At 43.3% G+C, this 12,538-nt stretch overlaps 1 protein-coding gene across 2 annotated transcripts in view; it reads left to right on the top strand.

Moving 5' to 3' along the window:
• The window catches only part of WDR26 (WD repeat domain 26), a 180,081-nt gene that overhangs the window by 150,958 nt on the left and 16,585 nt on the right, over positions 1-12,538 (top strand). For both annotated transcript variants that reach the window (XM_033938136.1, XM_033938137.1), the window contains exons 12-13: positions 3,418-3,547; positions 9,754-9,939. In XM_033938136.1, coding sequence (XP_033794027.1) covers positions 3,418-3,547; positions 9,754-9,939 — 316 coding nt within the window. The remainder of the gene's footprint in view (positions 1-3,417; positions 3,548-9,753; positions 9,940-12,538) is intronic.

Genomic DNA, 12,538 nt, shown 5'->3' with positions numbered 1-12,538 from the left:
CAACCCTGTCCTGGAGGAACACCAGGCCAATCGGGTTTTCAGGCTAGCCCTAATGAATATGCATGAGAGAGATTTGCATATGATAGAAGTGATAGGCATGCAAATTTGCTTCATGCATATTCATTAGGGCTAGCCTGAAAACCCAATTGGCCTGGTGTTCCTCCAGGACAGGGTTGGGAATCACTGCCCTAGAAGAGGAATATGGTATCAAAAGACGGTCCAAAAATATCGGTGCATGAGATTGTTAAAGTTTTAAATGTTAACATTATGATTTTAAAAGTTATTCTGTGTGTGATTGGTAGCCTATGAGCATCTTGGTGTAACGTGGTCATATTTTTTTGAATTTGTTATAATTTTTATTGCTATATTTTGTATTATCTGTAACCTTCTTATTTCTTTATTGGTTATGCCATGGTATAAAGAATTGCAATAATCTAGCCTAGAGATAATTAATGAATGGATTAAAATGTTGAGAGCTTCCGGTTTTACAACTTTTGATAATGATCTGATGAGACATAGCTTATAAAAACAGTTTTTGATTACTGAGCTAATTTGGTTGTGATATGAGAGTTCCTGATCTAGTATTACTCCCAATATTTTTGTTGTAGTTACTATTTGAAGAGGGGTGTTGCCAAGAGCCGGCAGTCTCCCTCTCAGCACCTGGAATATCTAGGAGTGCTGTTCGACACCTCCTTAGGGAAGGTCTTCCTTCCGGAGGCCCAGGTAAGCAAATTGCAATCTCAGACTCGCCTGCTTATGGCATCCCGGTGTCCTCGGACGCAGGTTTTCCTCCAAGTCTTGGGGTCGATGGCGGCTTCCCTCGATGTCATGAGGTGGTCGTGGGCCCACATGCGTCCTCTTTGGAGGTGGTCTCCTCAGAGGCACAGTCTGGATCACCCTGTTCTGCTTCCGGGCTTAGCTCAAGGCAGTCTTTGTTGGTGGCTCCAGACCCCCCATCTTGTACAAGGGGTGAGTCTGGATCAGCCGCAATAGACAGTGCTGCTCACGGATGCTAGTCTTCTCGGTTGGGGAGCTCAATGTCTAGGTCACTCAGCTCAGGGCACCTGGTCCACAGAGGAGGCTTCTTGGTCGATCAATGTCTTGGAGACCAGAGCCATCCGTCTGGTGTTACTAGCCTTCCAGTCCTTTCTGATAGGCAAGTCAGTCGAGGTTCTGTCGGACAATGCCACAGCGGTGGTCTATGTCAATCATCAGGGGGGCACCAGGAGGACTTTGGTGGCACAGGAAGCGGCTCTGTTCATGGTCTAGGAGGAGTCGCACCTTCAAGAAATATCAGCATCCCACATAGCCAGAGTGGAGAATGTTCAAGCGGACTTCCTAAGTCGTCATGTGCTAGATCCTGGAGAGTGGTGTCTAAGCCCAGTGGCCTTTCAGTTGATAGTGCAGTCTTGGGGTCAGCCCCTCATGGTCCTGATGGGCACAAGTGTCAACGCCAAAACACCCTGCTTCTTCGTCAGGCTGTTGTATGTGTTCCCTCTGTGGCCATTAGTGGGCAGAGTTCTCCGCATAATTCGCCATCCGGGCCTCGTGGTTCTGGTGGCTCCGGATTGGCCTTGACAACTGTGATATGCGGATCTGGTGACAGATCCTCTTCCTCTCTTGGATGACCTTCTGACTCAGGGTCCCAGTCCAATGTTTGATCCGGGTCCTTTCTGTCTTACGTCTTGGCTTTTGAAAGGGGTCGCTTAGGTAAGAAGGGGTATTCAGATAAAGTGATCTCAATTCTCTTGGGGTCCCGGAGGCTTTCCACCTCTCGGGTTTATGTGAGGGTTTGGCGTCTATTTGAGGAGTGATGTGCTGCGCATGGAGTGGTCTCTTTTTGCACTTCCCTGCCTAACATCCTAGAGTTTTTGCAGGATGTCCTGGACAGGGGCATGACTTGGTCTTCTTTCTGGGTTCAGCTTGTGGCCTTGTCAGCCTTTTGTGGGTTGTTGAAAGGTCAGCATTTTGACAGCCATTCCGGATGTGATTTGCTTCTTGCGGGTGGCCAAATTGTTCAGGTCTCCCATACGACCCTCTGTTCCATCTTGGGATCTGAATCAGATTCTGTCAGTTCTAGTGTGCCCTCCTTTTGAACCGTTGGGCAACTGCTCTTTGAAGGACCTTACTCTTAAAGCGGTCTTCTTGGTGGCCATTACTTCAACTAGACGTGTTTCTGAGCTGCAGGCTTTCTCTTGTAGGGCTCCCTTCTTGGTGTTTTCTAGGGACCGGGTTGTCTTGAGACCTGTTCCTTCCTTTCTACCAAAGGTTTCTCCTTTTCATGTCAATCAGGTAGTGGTCCTCCCAGTGTTGGGTAGTCAGGAGGGCTCTTCAAGCAGAGACAGTTGCGCAAGTTGGATGTCAGTTGGGTCCTTTGCTGTTATGTGCAGAGGACCCAAGAGATCAGGAAATCAGATCATCTCTTTGTTCTTCTCGCGGGCCCTCAAAAGGGGGATGGCGCTGCTAATGCTACTATTGCACGCTGGATCAAGAAGACTATTGCTTCCGCTTATCTTCTGAAAAAGAAGCTTGTTTCAGAATTTCTCAAGGCTCATTCCACTAGGGGTCAGGCAGCTTCTTTGGCTGAGTCTTCTCTAGTGCCTCCAGTAGATATTTGCAAGGCTGCAGTTTGGTCTTCGCTGCATTCCTTTGTAAGACACTACCGTTTGATGTTCAGTTGCGTCGGGATGCGGTATTCGGTGAACGTGTTCTGGTGTTGGTCCTTTGGGGGTCCCACCCTTAATGGGTACTGCTTTGGTACGTCCCATTCATAAAACCTATACCAGTCTACTAGGCGATACAGAAGGAGAAATTAGGTTCTTACCTGCTAATTTTCTTTTTCTTAGCCTGTAGACTGGTATAGTCCCCCACCCTATCTGTCTTTGTGCGGTGATTGCAGGTTTTTGTTTTGTTCGCATGCAGATTTTTTGTTTTTCTGTGGGTTCTAGTATTTTTCTAGGGCCGGGGAGAAGTAAGAACAGCAGCTATGGCTCAGCTAGCTGAGCTGGGGAGATGTTTTATATACCAGGATTCAGTTCTGCATATGTTCCAACAGTAGTTTATCAGTGTTTGTTGTTTTTACACTCCTGTTAGGAGTGTGTTATACTGTTTTCAGTTGAAGTCTTTCCTAGGTTCTGCTTGGCCATTCGGCAGACTGGATTCCAAGAGGTGAAGTTATCCTAATAAACAAGTTTGTTCTCAGTCTCCACCTGCTGGTAGCAGTGAGGTATATAACCTATTCGTAAGGACTATACCAGTCTACAGGCTAACAGAAAATTAGCAAGTAAGAACCTAATTTCTCCGTTAATTCTCATGTTTATAAAATTGATTTTGTGTACTAGGACAACTGCTTCACTAGGTGAAATAGCTTGTGGAGAGATTGTTTCTAGGTAACACACACTTCTGTTTTCTATATAGGGTGTTCATTTATGGGACTTACAAGACCGAGTGTTAGTGAGAAAGTATCAAGGTGTTACTCAAGGGTTTTACACAATTCACTCATGTTTTGGAGGCCACAATGAAGATTTTATCGCAAGTGGGAGTGAAGGTAATGTATTATTTTAAACTTTATGCTGCTGTGTGCTTACAATGAATAAAGAGATATGGAGGGTGTCTTAAGTTTGCATGTGTCCCATATTAATCTATCACTTGAAGATATGTCCAAAGTGAAAAGGCCATATGTATGAGAGAATATATCTGTATTGAACCTCTGCAGATACTTCACAACTTATCTTCAGGACAGTATAGGAAATGTTGAGGTGACTATATTTGGGGCTCTTGGTTGAACAGCTGTAAATTAGATGTTAATACATTATTCCCTTTACAATATGATTTGGTTTCCTTAAATCTTATAAAGTATTAGTGAAAATTAGTGTTTCTTTTTTTCCTTTCCTTACTGCTTGTAATGGAATAAAGCATTATTTCTCAGCCCTTTCTTGGAGGCACTCCTACTAGCCATGTTTTTTAGAATTGCTGCATTGAATATGCATTTGAAAGATTTGCAGGCAAAAGGTATCCAGTATATGCAGATTTATCTTGAACAGATTCATCACAGTAAGAGATGGAATAACTCATGTCGAATGGTGATGCCTTGTTGGTTCAAGACTGACATTGGCTTGTCAGCAAATGTAATTTTTAGTATGATTGTTCACTGGTTATTCTTGGATCTGCAATGCAGAAGATCTGGGTTTCATGCTGAGTCACGATGTCCATTTCTTAGATTGGTATAATCTTACACATAGGCCCTGATTCTATAAAGGGCACCTAAGTCATGCCTAAAGTTAGGCGTGCTTTAGGCGTCCAATCTAAGTAGTTAATGAGCCAATTAAGGGTCTTAACAAGCGATAATTGGTACTTAGGAGTCCAAAGGATGTAGACACCACTTTGTAGACGCAGCCACATTTTGATGGACGCCCATGTTTAAACCTCGCACCTAACTCAATAGGCGTGGGTGTGGAATGGGCGTGGTTTGGGCAATGACTCAATTTGGGCATACTTTGATTCATTTACATAACACTGAGCAACCTAGGACATCCATATCATACCTATATTATAGGCGAATGAACCAGGTCTACTTTTGAGCTTAGTTTGGGCTTCAAATAGATCTGAGTTCTAGGGACAGATCTTAGGCACTTTTGGACATTCTTCCGGAACTTAGGCACAGTTTGGATGTCCTTAATGCGACCTGCTAAATAGCTCTCTGGGTTTTTATTTTTGTTTTATTAAGCTCAAAATACATTTAATAAGGTACCACATAAACGGGGCACATCAAAACAGATACATTGCATGCAAAACCTATTTTTGTTGACAAACAGCAATGTTATTTGCTAATTAGAGGAAAAGATCCATTAACTGAAGCACAGCACATGAAAAAGATAAAACATATTTTTCATTCCATAAGACACACTTTTTGGGTGGAAATGTCAGTGTGTCTTATACAGAAAAGATACAATTTTTACCACCACCCCATGCCTTTTTAAAATGACGCCCCCCTTCCCACGTGAACTGTTTGCAGCTAGCCAGCCTGCAGCAGAGGCACTGTTGCATCTCCCAGCCGCTCACGCTCTCTACAGCCACTGCACAAGATCTGAGAGAGAGCAGCTTCTAGGGAGATCGCTCGTACCAAACAAACTGCCCTTAAGTCCACTGGTGGTAAGGCACTGAGGAAGCAACTGGCCACGAAAGCCACAAGGAAGAGTGTCCCCTCTACTGGCAGAGTCAAGAAATCACATCGTTACAAGCCAGGTACAGTAGCCCTACATGAAATCGGACATTACCAGAAGTCCACTGAGCTGCTGATTCGCAAACTTCCCTTCCAGCGTCTGGCCTGTGAAATTGCTCAGGACTCCACCTTGACGGATAACATACTCATTCTTTAAGCCAGAAAAGAAATCTCCTCTTCCTGTTAGTAGTAGTTATAAATGTTTAGATATTTTTTTCACATGGGGGCTATGGGAGAATAAGTTACCTAAGTATATGGTTGCAAACTTTGGGAGCGTGTTTGGGGGGGGGGGGGGAGAATAAGAAGAGGTAGAAAGGGGATAGAATCAGGTATTGATAAAATTTGGGGATTTTTTTTTTCCATTTTCATTTGTGTGTGTTTTTAATACAAATGTGGAGACATGAAGCATTAATGCGCTGCTTCTAAATGGCTGCTGTCAGTTCTCGTGGGACTCTTGAGAACTGACAGCAGCCATTCAGAAGTAGCGTAGATCCAAGCAGGAGCATGGAAAGCACGCTCCTGCTGGCCGATACACCACTGGGCCACCAGGCTGTAAGGCGCATTTTAAAAGGTATGATGGGGAGTGGGGGGGCATTTTAAAAGGTACGACGGGAGGATTAAAAAAGGTCCAGGGGGGGTGCTGGCTGGCTGCCACTACACATGTCTACCATTAGACGTGCCTACCTCTAGATGTGCCCTGTACCCTGTCCCAACCATCAAAGGGGTGGGACGGGGCACACCATTTGGTTCAGATTTTTTTTTTCTTGGTTTTTTCCTCCTCTAGAGGTGGGTGCATCTTATGGTTAGGTGTGTCTTATGGAGTGAAAAATACAGTAGTTATTACTGGGCTAAAATATGTCCAGGAGAGATAGGGTAGGAAGAAAGGGAAGGGGAGTGGCATATATTTGTTTTTGAAAACTTATTTTCGGCTAACAATAAAAACATACATAAAAAACCAGAAGCAAGCACAGTTTCAACATATATAGTGTAATTGTCTCCTTATTTCAATCCAAATATAAGCCTAATAGCTGTATTTTGTAGAGTTTGTAATTTATGCAATATCAACAGGGCAGTATGAGTTGGTGGCTCTGTCCACAGTCAGTATTATGGGGCATGCACCTCAGAATAACTTCGTAGATGATTCTCACAACAAATGCCAGCAATAGAGGCCATTACAACAGACACCCAGTCCAGGGGCATTGGTTGGCCTCCCAGAGAAAATGGTTCATAAACAGACTGGAGCTTTGGGTTATTTGATTGGCGTTACAGAAGCTGGAGAAGTCTAGAAGGGCAGGCAGGTTGAGGTTTTTGTTTTTTTTTGGACAATGCTACAGCAGTGGCATATGTCAATCTTTAAGGAGGCACCAAGAGTGTGTAGCTAAGCCTGGAAGCCCGCTTATAGTTCCAGTGGGCAGAGATACACCTACAGGCAATCTCTGCGGTGCATGTAGCAGGAATGGACAAAGTCCAGGTCAATTACCTCAGCAGGCAGACCTTGGATCTGGGAGAATGGGCATTATCTTCACCAGTGTTCCAGTCCATCATTCATTGATGGGGTTGACCAACTTTCGATCTGATGGCTGTGGCAAGAAACAAGAAGGCGGACCATTTTTCTGTAGTCAAAGATCTAAGCTCAGAAGCAAAAGGCCTGGATGCCCTAGTCAAGCTGTAGCCAAAAATGAGCTCTTTGTATGTGTTTCATCCAAGGCACATGATAGGGTGAATACTTCACAGAATAGCAAACCATCCAGGGAAAAGTGGTCCTCGTAGTGCCAGATTGGCCATGCAGGCTGTGATAATGCGAGAACCTAGTGTGTCTTCAGAGGAACAAGGGTCTCGGACTACATGTATGGCCCGATCTTCTGTCTCAGGGCCCAGTGGTCATAGAAGATCCAGATTGCATTGGGCTAATGGCATGGCTCTTGAGCGCAAAGGATACTCAGTGGTAGTCATTGCTATTCTCCTCAAAGCTAAGAAGCCCACAACTGTCTCCACTTATGCTAAGGCATGGGAGATGTTTCAACACTAGTGGATGAAAGAGAAGGTAGAGCCGCTTAGTGTTCCGATTGCAGTCAAGACCGAGGCAGGTCTTGATAAAGGCTTCACAGTGGCATCGCTCAGAGTCCAAGTGGTGGGACACTTGTGTTTCTTATCCCTAAAGGGAGCACTAAGACTCAGACCACCGATAAAACCATTGTTTCTATCATGGAACCGTAACTTGGTTTTGCAAGGCCTCAGACAGGCTCTATATGAGCCTATTCAAGAGTTATCCTTGTTGGATCTTAACCGTCAAGATAGTTTTCCTTGTGGCCATTAAGTCAGCGAGACGAGGCTCAGAGCTGCAGGCCCTGTTGTGCAGGGAGCCCTTCCTTAAGATCAACGAAATGCCTCAAGATCACAGAGACGGGAGTTTCCTTGCATTCTGTCCCGTCCTTTTGCCAAAAGTCATTTCAGCATTTCATGTCAATCAAGATGTAAGATTACCAGTGTTTGACTACAAGGTCAAAGAAAAAGGACTATATTCTGAGAAAGCTGGATATGAGGTCACCAACCTAAAGGTTACCAATGAGTTCTGACTATCGGATCATCTATTTGTGCTCATCGTTCATACTAGAGGTGGTAGACCAGCATCCAAGTCTACCATTTCAAGATAGATACGGATGGCCATCTCATCAGTATATATTGCCTATGGCAAGCAATCGCCAGTCTCCTTGAAAGCATATTCCACGATACAAAGTTATTCAGTGTAGTGAGGAAACAGAAGGATTGCGAAGACCTACAAAGAGACATAAATACGCTAGAGGAATGGGCCGTGAAATGGCAAATGAGGTTCAACTCTTGATAAGTGCAAGGTGATGCATGTCGGTGACCAAAATCATATGCATGAATACAGGATGTCCGGTGCTATACTTGGAGAGAGCCCCCAGGAAAGAGACTTGGGAATAATTGTAGACAAGTCAATGAAATCATCTGCACAATGTGCGGTGGCGGCAAAAAGGGCGAAAAGAATGCTAGGAATGATTAAGAAGGGGATCACGAACAGATCTGTAAAGGTTATCATGCCGTTATACCGGGCCATGGTACACCCCCAACTGGAATACTGTGTCCAGCACTGGTTGCCGTACATGAAAAAGGACATAGTATTACTCGAAAGGGTCCAGAGAAGAGCAACAAAAATGGTTAAGGGGTTGGGGGAGTTGCCGTACAATGAGAGGCTAGAGAAACTGGGCCTCTTCTCCCTTGAGAAGTCTGAGAGGGGACATGATCGAAACATTCAAGATATTGAAGAGAATTGACTTAGTAGAGACAAAGAGATTGTTCACTCTCTCCAAGGTGAAGAGAACGAGAGGGCACTCGCTAAAGTTAGATGGGAAAATATTCCGTACAAATGTAAGGAAGTTCTTCTTCACCCAGAGAGTGGTGGAGGTTTGGAACGCTCTCCCAGAGGCTGTTATATGGGACAGCACCCTTCAGGGATTCAAGTTCCTACTGGAATAGAATATACGCAAGTAAGGCTAGACTCAAATAGGGCACTGGTCTTTGACCTAAGAGCTGCCAAGTGAGGGGACTGCTGGGCATGATGGACCACTGGTCTGACCCAGCAGCAACAAATCTTATGTTCTTAAGTATAGCCTCTTCATGGGCGGACGCACAGCCATTTTGCCTGGGGAGATTTGTAGGGCAGCAATCTGGTCTACTCTGCATATGGACTCCCAAGTTCTACAGCGTGGACATGGCAGCACAGGAGGACATCATCTTAAGAGTCCTCAGTGTTAGCAGGCACAAAAGTTCTGCCCTAGATTTCTGGGACTGCTTTTGTACATCCCTTCTGTCCAGGATGATGCACGTATCACACTAGAAAAAGATTAGTTTCTTACCTTGCTAATATCTTTTCTAGTAGATAGGTGTATCATTCTGGAATCCCACCCTGTCAGTTATTTACTCTGCATGCTTTTTGTCTCAATTAGGAAGTCCGAGTCAAAACTGAGATTTTTTTATGTCAGTCAGACCTCCTGAGGGACTCCAGCCAGGCAGATTTGCAAATAATAGAGGTGACAGGCATGCAAATCTGCCTCATGCATATTCATTAGGGTTGTCTTGAAAACCCACCTGGCTGGGGGTCCCCCAGGACAGGTTTAAGAACCACTGATCAATTACTATATACATTGGGGGATTGTTTGAGCTCCAGAAATGTTTCTGATTGGTATAGTTATTTCATTGTTTCAATTGTTCAATTAAAATGTTTAACATGTTTGTTATATTTTAATAGAAGCAGAACAGATTTATATTTCAGGGAGTCTCCCCATACCCCTCCTCCTTATGTGTTCCTATATAGGGCTGTCGCTTGCTTTGGTACAAACTGAAGGGGGCAGCAGAGTCTTCTAGAGAAGGATGCAGCATTGAAAACCTGGAATGGATTCCTTCTGCACAGCTCATGAGTATGAGGAAAATACCCTACTATCCAGAATGACACACCTATCTATAAGAAAAGATATTAGCAAGGTAAGAACCTAATCTCTTTTTCTATATAGATCACAAAGTATACATCTGGCACAAACGTAGTGAGCTGCCAATAGCAGAGCTCCCGGGACACACGCGCACGGTAAACTGTGTGAGTTGGAATCCACAAATTCCATCATTAATGGCCAGCGCCTCAGATGACGGCACTGTTAGAATTTGGGGACCAGCACCTTTCCTAGACAGCCAGGATTTTGAAGGTAACAAAGAAATGTGTGTAAAGGAGAAAGTGCTGAGTGTAAAGGAATGGATGTTTTTGTCTATCTTGCTGGATGCTATAGGACTTTTACATTTCATTATATCCCATACATACTTGATGAAGTTTAGTGCTTATTGACATTACAGGCAGCAAAACTGGAGCAATTTTGTTTTTATAATCTGATATGGTAAGTAAAATGCTAGTGTTTTTGGAAAGAAATTAAAATCATGCTTAGGAAATATGTTAAGTTTTGATTGTTTGTATTATATTCTCTTATTTTAACTTATTATTCTATTATTTTCTTTAATTTTTTAAATTTGTAATTCCCTGCAAATGACCAGCTGATTTTCTTATCATTATCCCCCTAGAACTGCAAGGTTAAGGTGGAATAGAAGTTAATAATGTAATGGAATGCAGTTAACAATAGAAGAAAAACGGGACATACCCAGGAAACCTATAATAAACACTTCAAAATTGGGTCTACGACAATTGTAGAACAAACTGCTAGGTTTGGGGGGGTTAAGTGAATGTAATAACATGTTTACTCAATTTTTATATCAAGACAGATTGTAAGCAACAAAACTGCATGCTTCAAAGCATATAAATGCTTTTTTCTTCATAAGTTGATTGTAATAACATATGTAAATAACACATTATGTAAATAATTATGTAAATAACACATTTACATAAATAATAATTTAAGATAAATTGTAAGCAATGAATCTACAGCATACTTCAAAACTTAAATACTGTTTTTCTTAAAAAAAAAAAAAAAAATTAATTCATGACAAAAGCTGTTAAAGAAGAAACTGTTACAAAAGACTATTTTATCAAAAATAATAACAATTGTGGCACGCTACCTAACAATGGGGGACCCAAAAGATCCACCCCAGACCCTGCCCAAGCTCCATAATAATAGTACTAATTCTGTTACGTCCCTTCTGGATTCAGTATGCTAGATGTTCCATCCCTTCCCACAGTCCAGGAATTGCAAAAATCCAACACTTTTCTCAACACATTCTCCTCCCACCTTAGAGAGAGAGAGTTAGAGCCCCCTGTGGTTTTCATTTTCTGCGCAATCCATGCAGAAATCTTTTTTGGATTTGTTCTGCATCTTTTTTTTTATTTTTTCACTTAAAGTTCATCTCTTCAGTAGTTTGAGTGCCTTGAGACCCTTTTGCGGTGTTCCTCTGTCAGAGGAAAGGTCACAGTCCTGCAGAGCCAGACTGCTGCTTCACTGAAAACTTCTGTGGATCTGTGGAGCCAGCCTGCTGTGTGCCACTCTTCCTGGACTTGGGGTCCATTCCCCCTGGAAGCTTACTTTCCCGCTGACCTTGTCGGGTTTAAGTGCAGGCTGTATGTGTCCTGAGTAAAACTCCTCTGGGTTTCAAGGTGCAGGCTGCATTTCCTGGCTCTGGTTGCATGGAGAGGATTCATGGCGGTGGGGGTTACAGTCTGTGTCCATCTGGTCATTTTGGCCCGGAGATTTGTCAGTTTTTAATCTATCTATCTGCTTGTATACGTCTTTAAGGCTTACCTCCATGGATGTTAATTTGAATAATTTTTCAGGTTCCGGTACGTTGGATGTATCCTCTTTTGTAAATACTGACGAAAAGAACATGTGTAGTCTAGCCGCTACTTCTTTTTCCTCCTTCACTACTCCTTTCCTATCTCCGTCATCCAGCGGTCCCACCTCCTCCCTAGCTGGCTGCTTCCCTTTAACATATCTGAAGAACGGTTTAAAATTTCGTGCTTCCCTGGCTAGCCTCTCTTCATATTCTCTTTTTGCTCTTCTAACCACGAGGTGACATTCTTTTTGATGCTTCCTGTTCTCTTTCCAGTTTCTCCTCGGTTTTGTCCTTTTTCCATTTCCGGAATGAATTCTTCTTATCTCCTATCGCTTTCTTTACTTCTTTAGTTATCCACGCCGGGTCTTTTGTTCGGCTCTTTTTGCATCCTTTTCTAAATCTGGGGATATACAGATTTTGCGCCTCGCTCACCGTGTCCTTGAATAAAAACCAGGCTTACTCTACAGTCTGCGATTTCTTTGAGCTGTTCCTAAGTTTCTTCCTTAACATTACTCTCATCGCTTCGTAGTTTCCTTTCTTTAAGTTAAAAGTTGTCTGTATGGTTCTCATTCCCATCAATATTCCTACTTCAACTTTGAACTTGATCATATTGTGATCGCTGTTTCCCAACGGTCCCACTACTTCCACTTCCTTTGCAGGTCCTCTTAGCCCATTAAGGATTAGATCCAGAGTGGCATTCACTCTCGTCGGTTTTCTGACAAGCTGCTCCATGAAGCAGTCCTGTGTAGCCTCCAGGAATCTGGTCTCCCTAGCGCATTGTGAGTTTCCAAGACTCCAGTCTATCCCGGGATAGTTGAAGTCTCTCATAACAATCGTGTTACTGCTTTTGCATTCTCACTTCATCTCGGCTTTCATTTCTTCATCGTTTGCTTCGGTTTGCCCAGGTGGACGATAGTAAAGGCCCATCTTTATCTCAGGCCCTATCCTTCCCAGTATTTTAACCCATAGTGATTCCAATTTGTTGGTCGTCGCTGCTGTGTCCACTCTGGTCGAGTGAATGTTTTCTTTTAT

This window comes from Geotrypetes seraphini, chromosome 3 (genome assembly GCF_902459505.1).
Source record: "Geotrypetes seraphini chromosome 3, aGeoSer1.1, whole genome shotgun sequence".
Taxonomy (NCBI): Eukaryota; Metazoa; Chordata; class Amphibia; order Gymnophiona; family Dermophiidae; genus Geotrypetes; species Geotrypetes seraphini.
The sequence above is the reverse complement of the archived record's forward strand: the minus strand, read 5'-3'. Positions and strand labels throughout refer to the sequence as shown.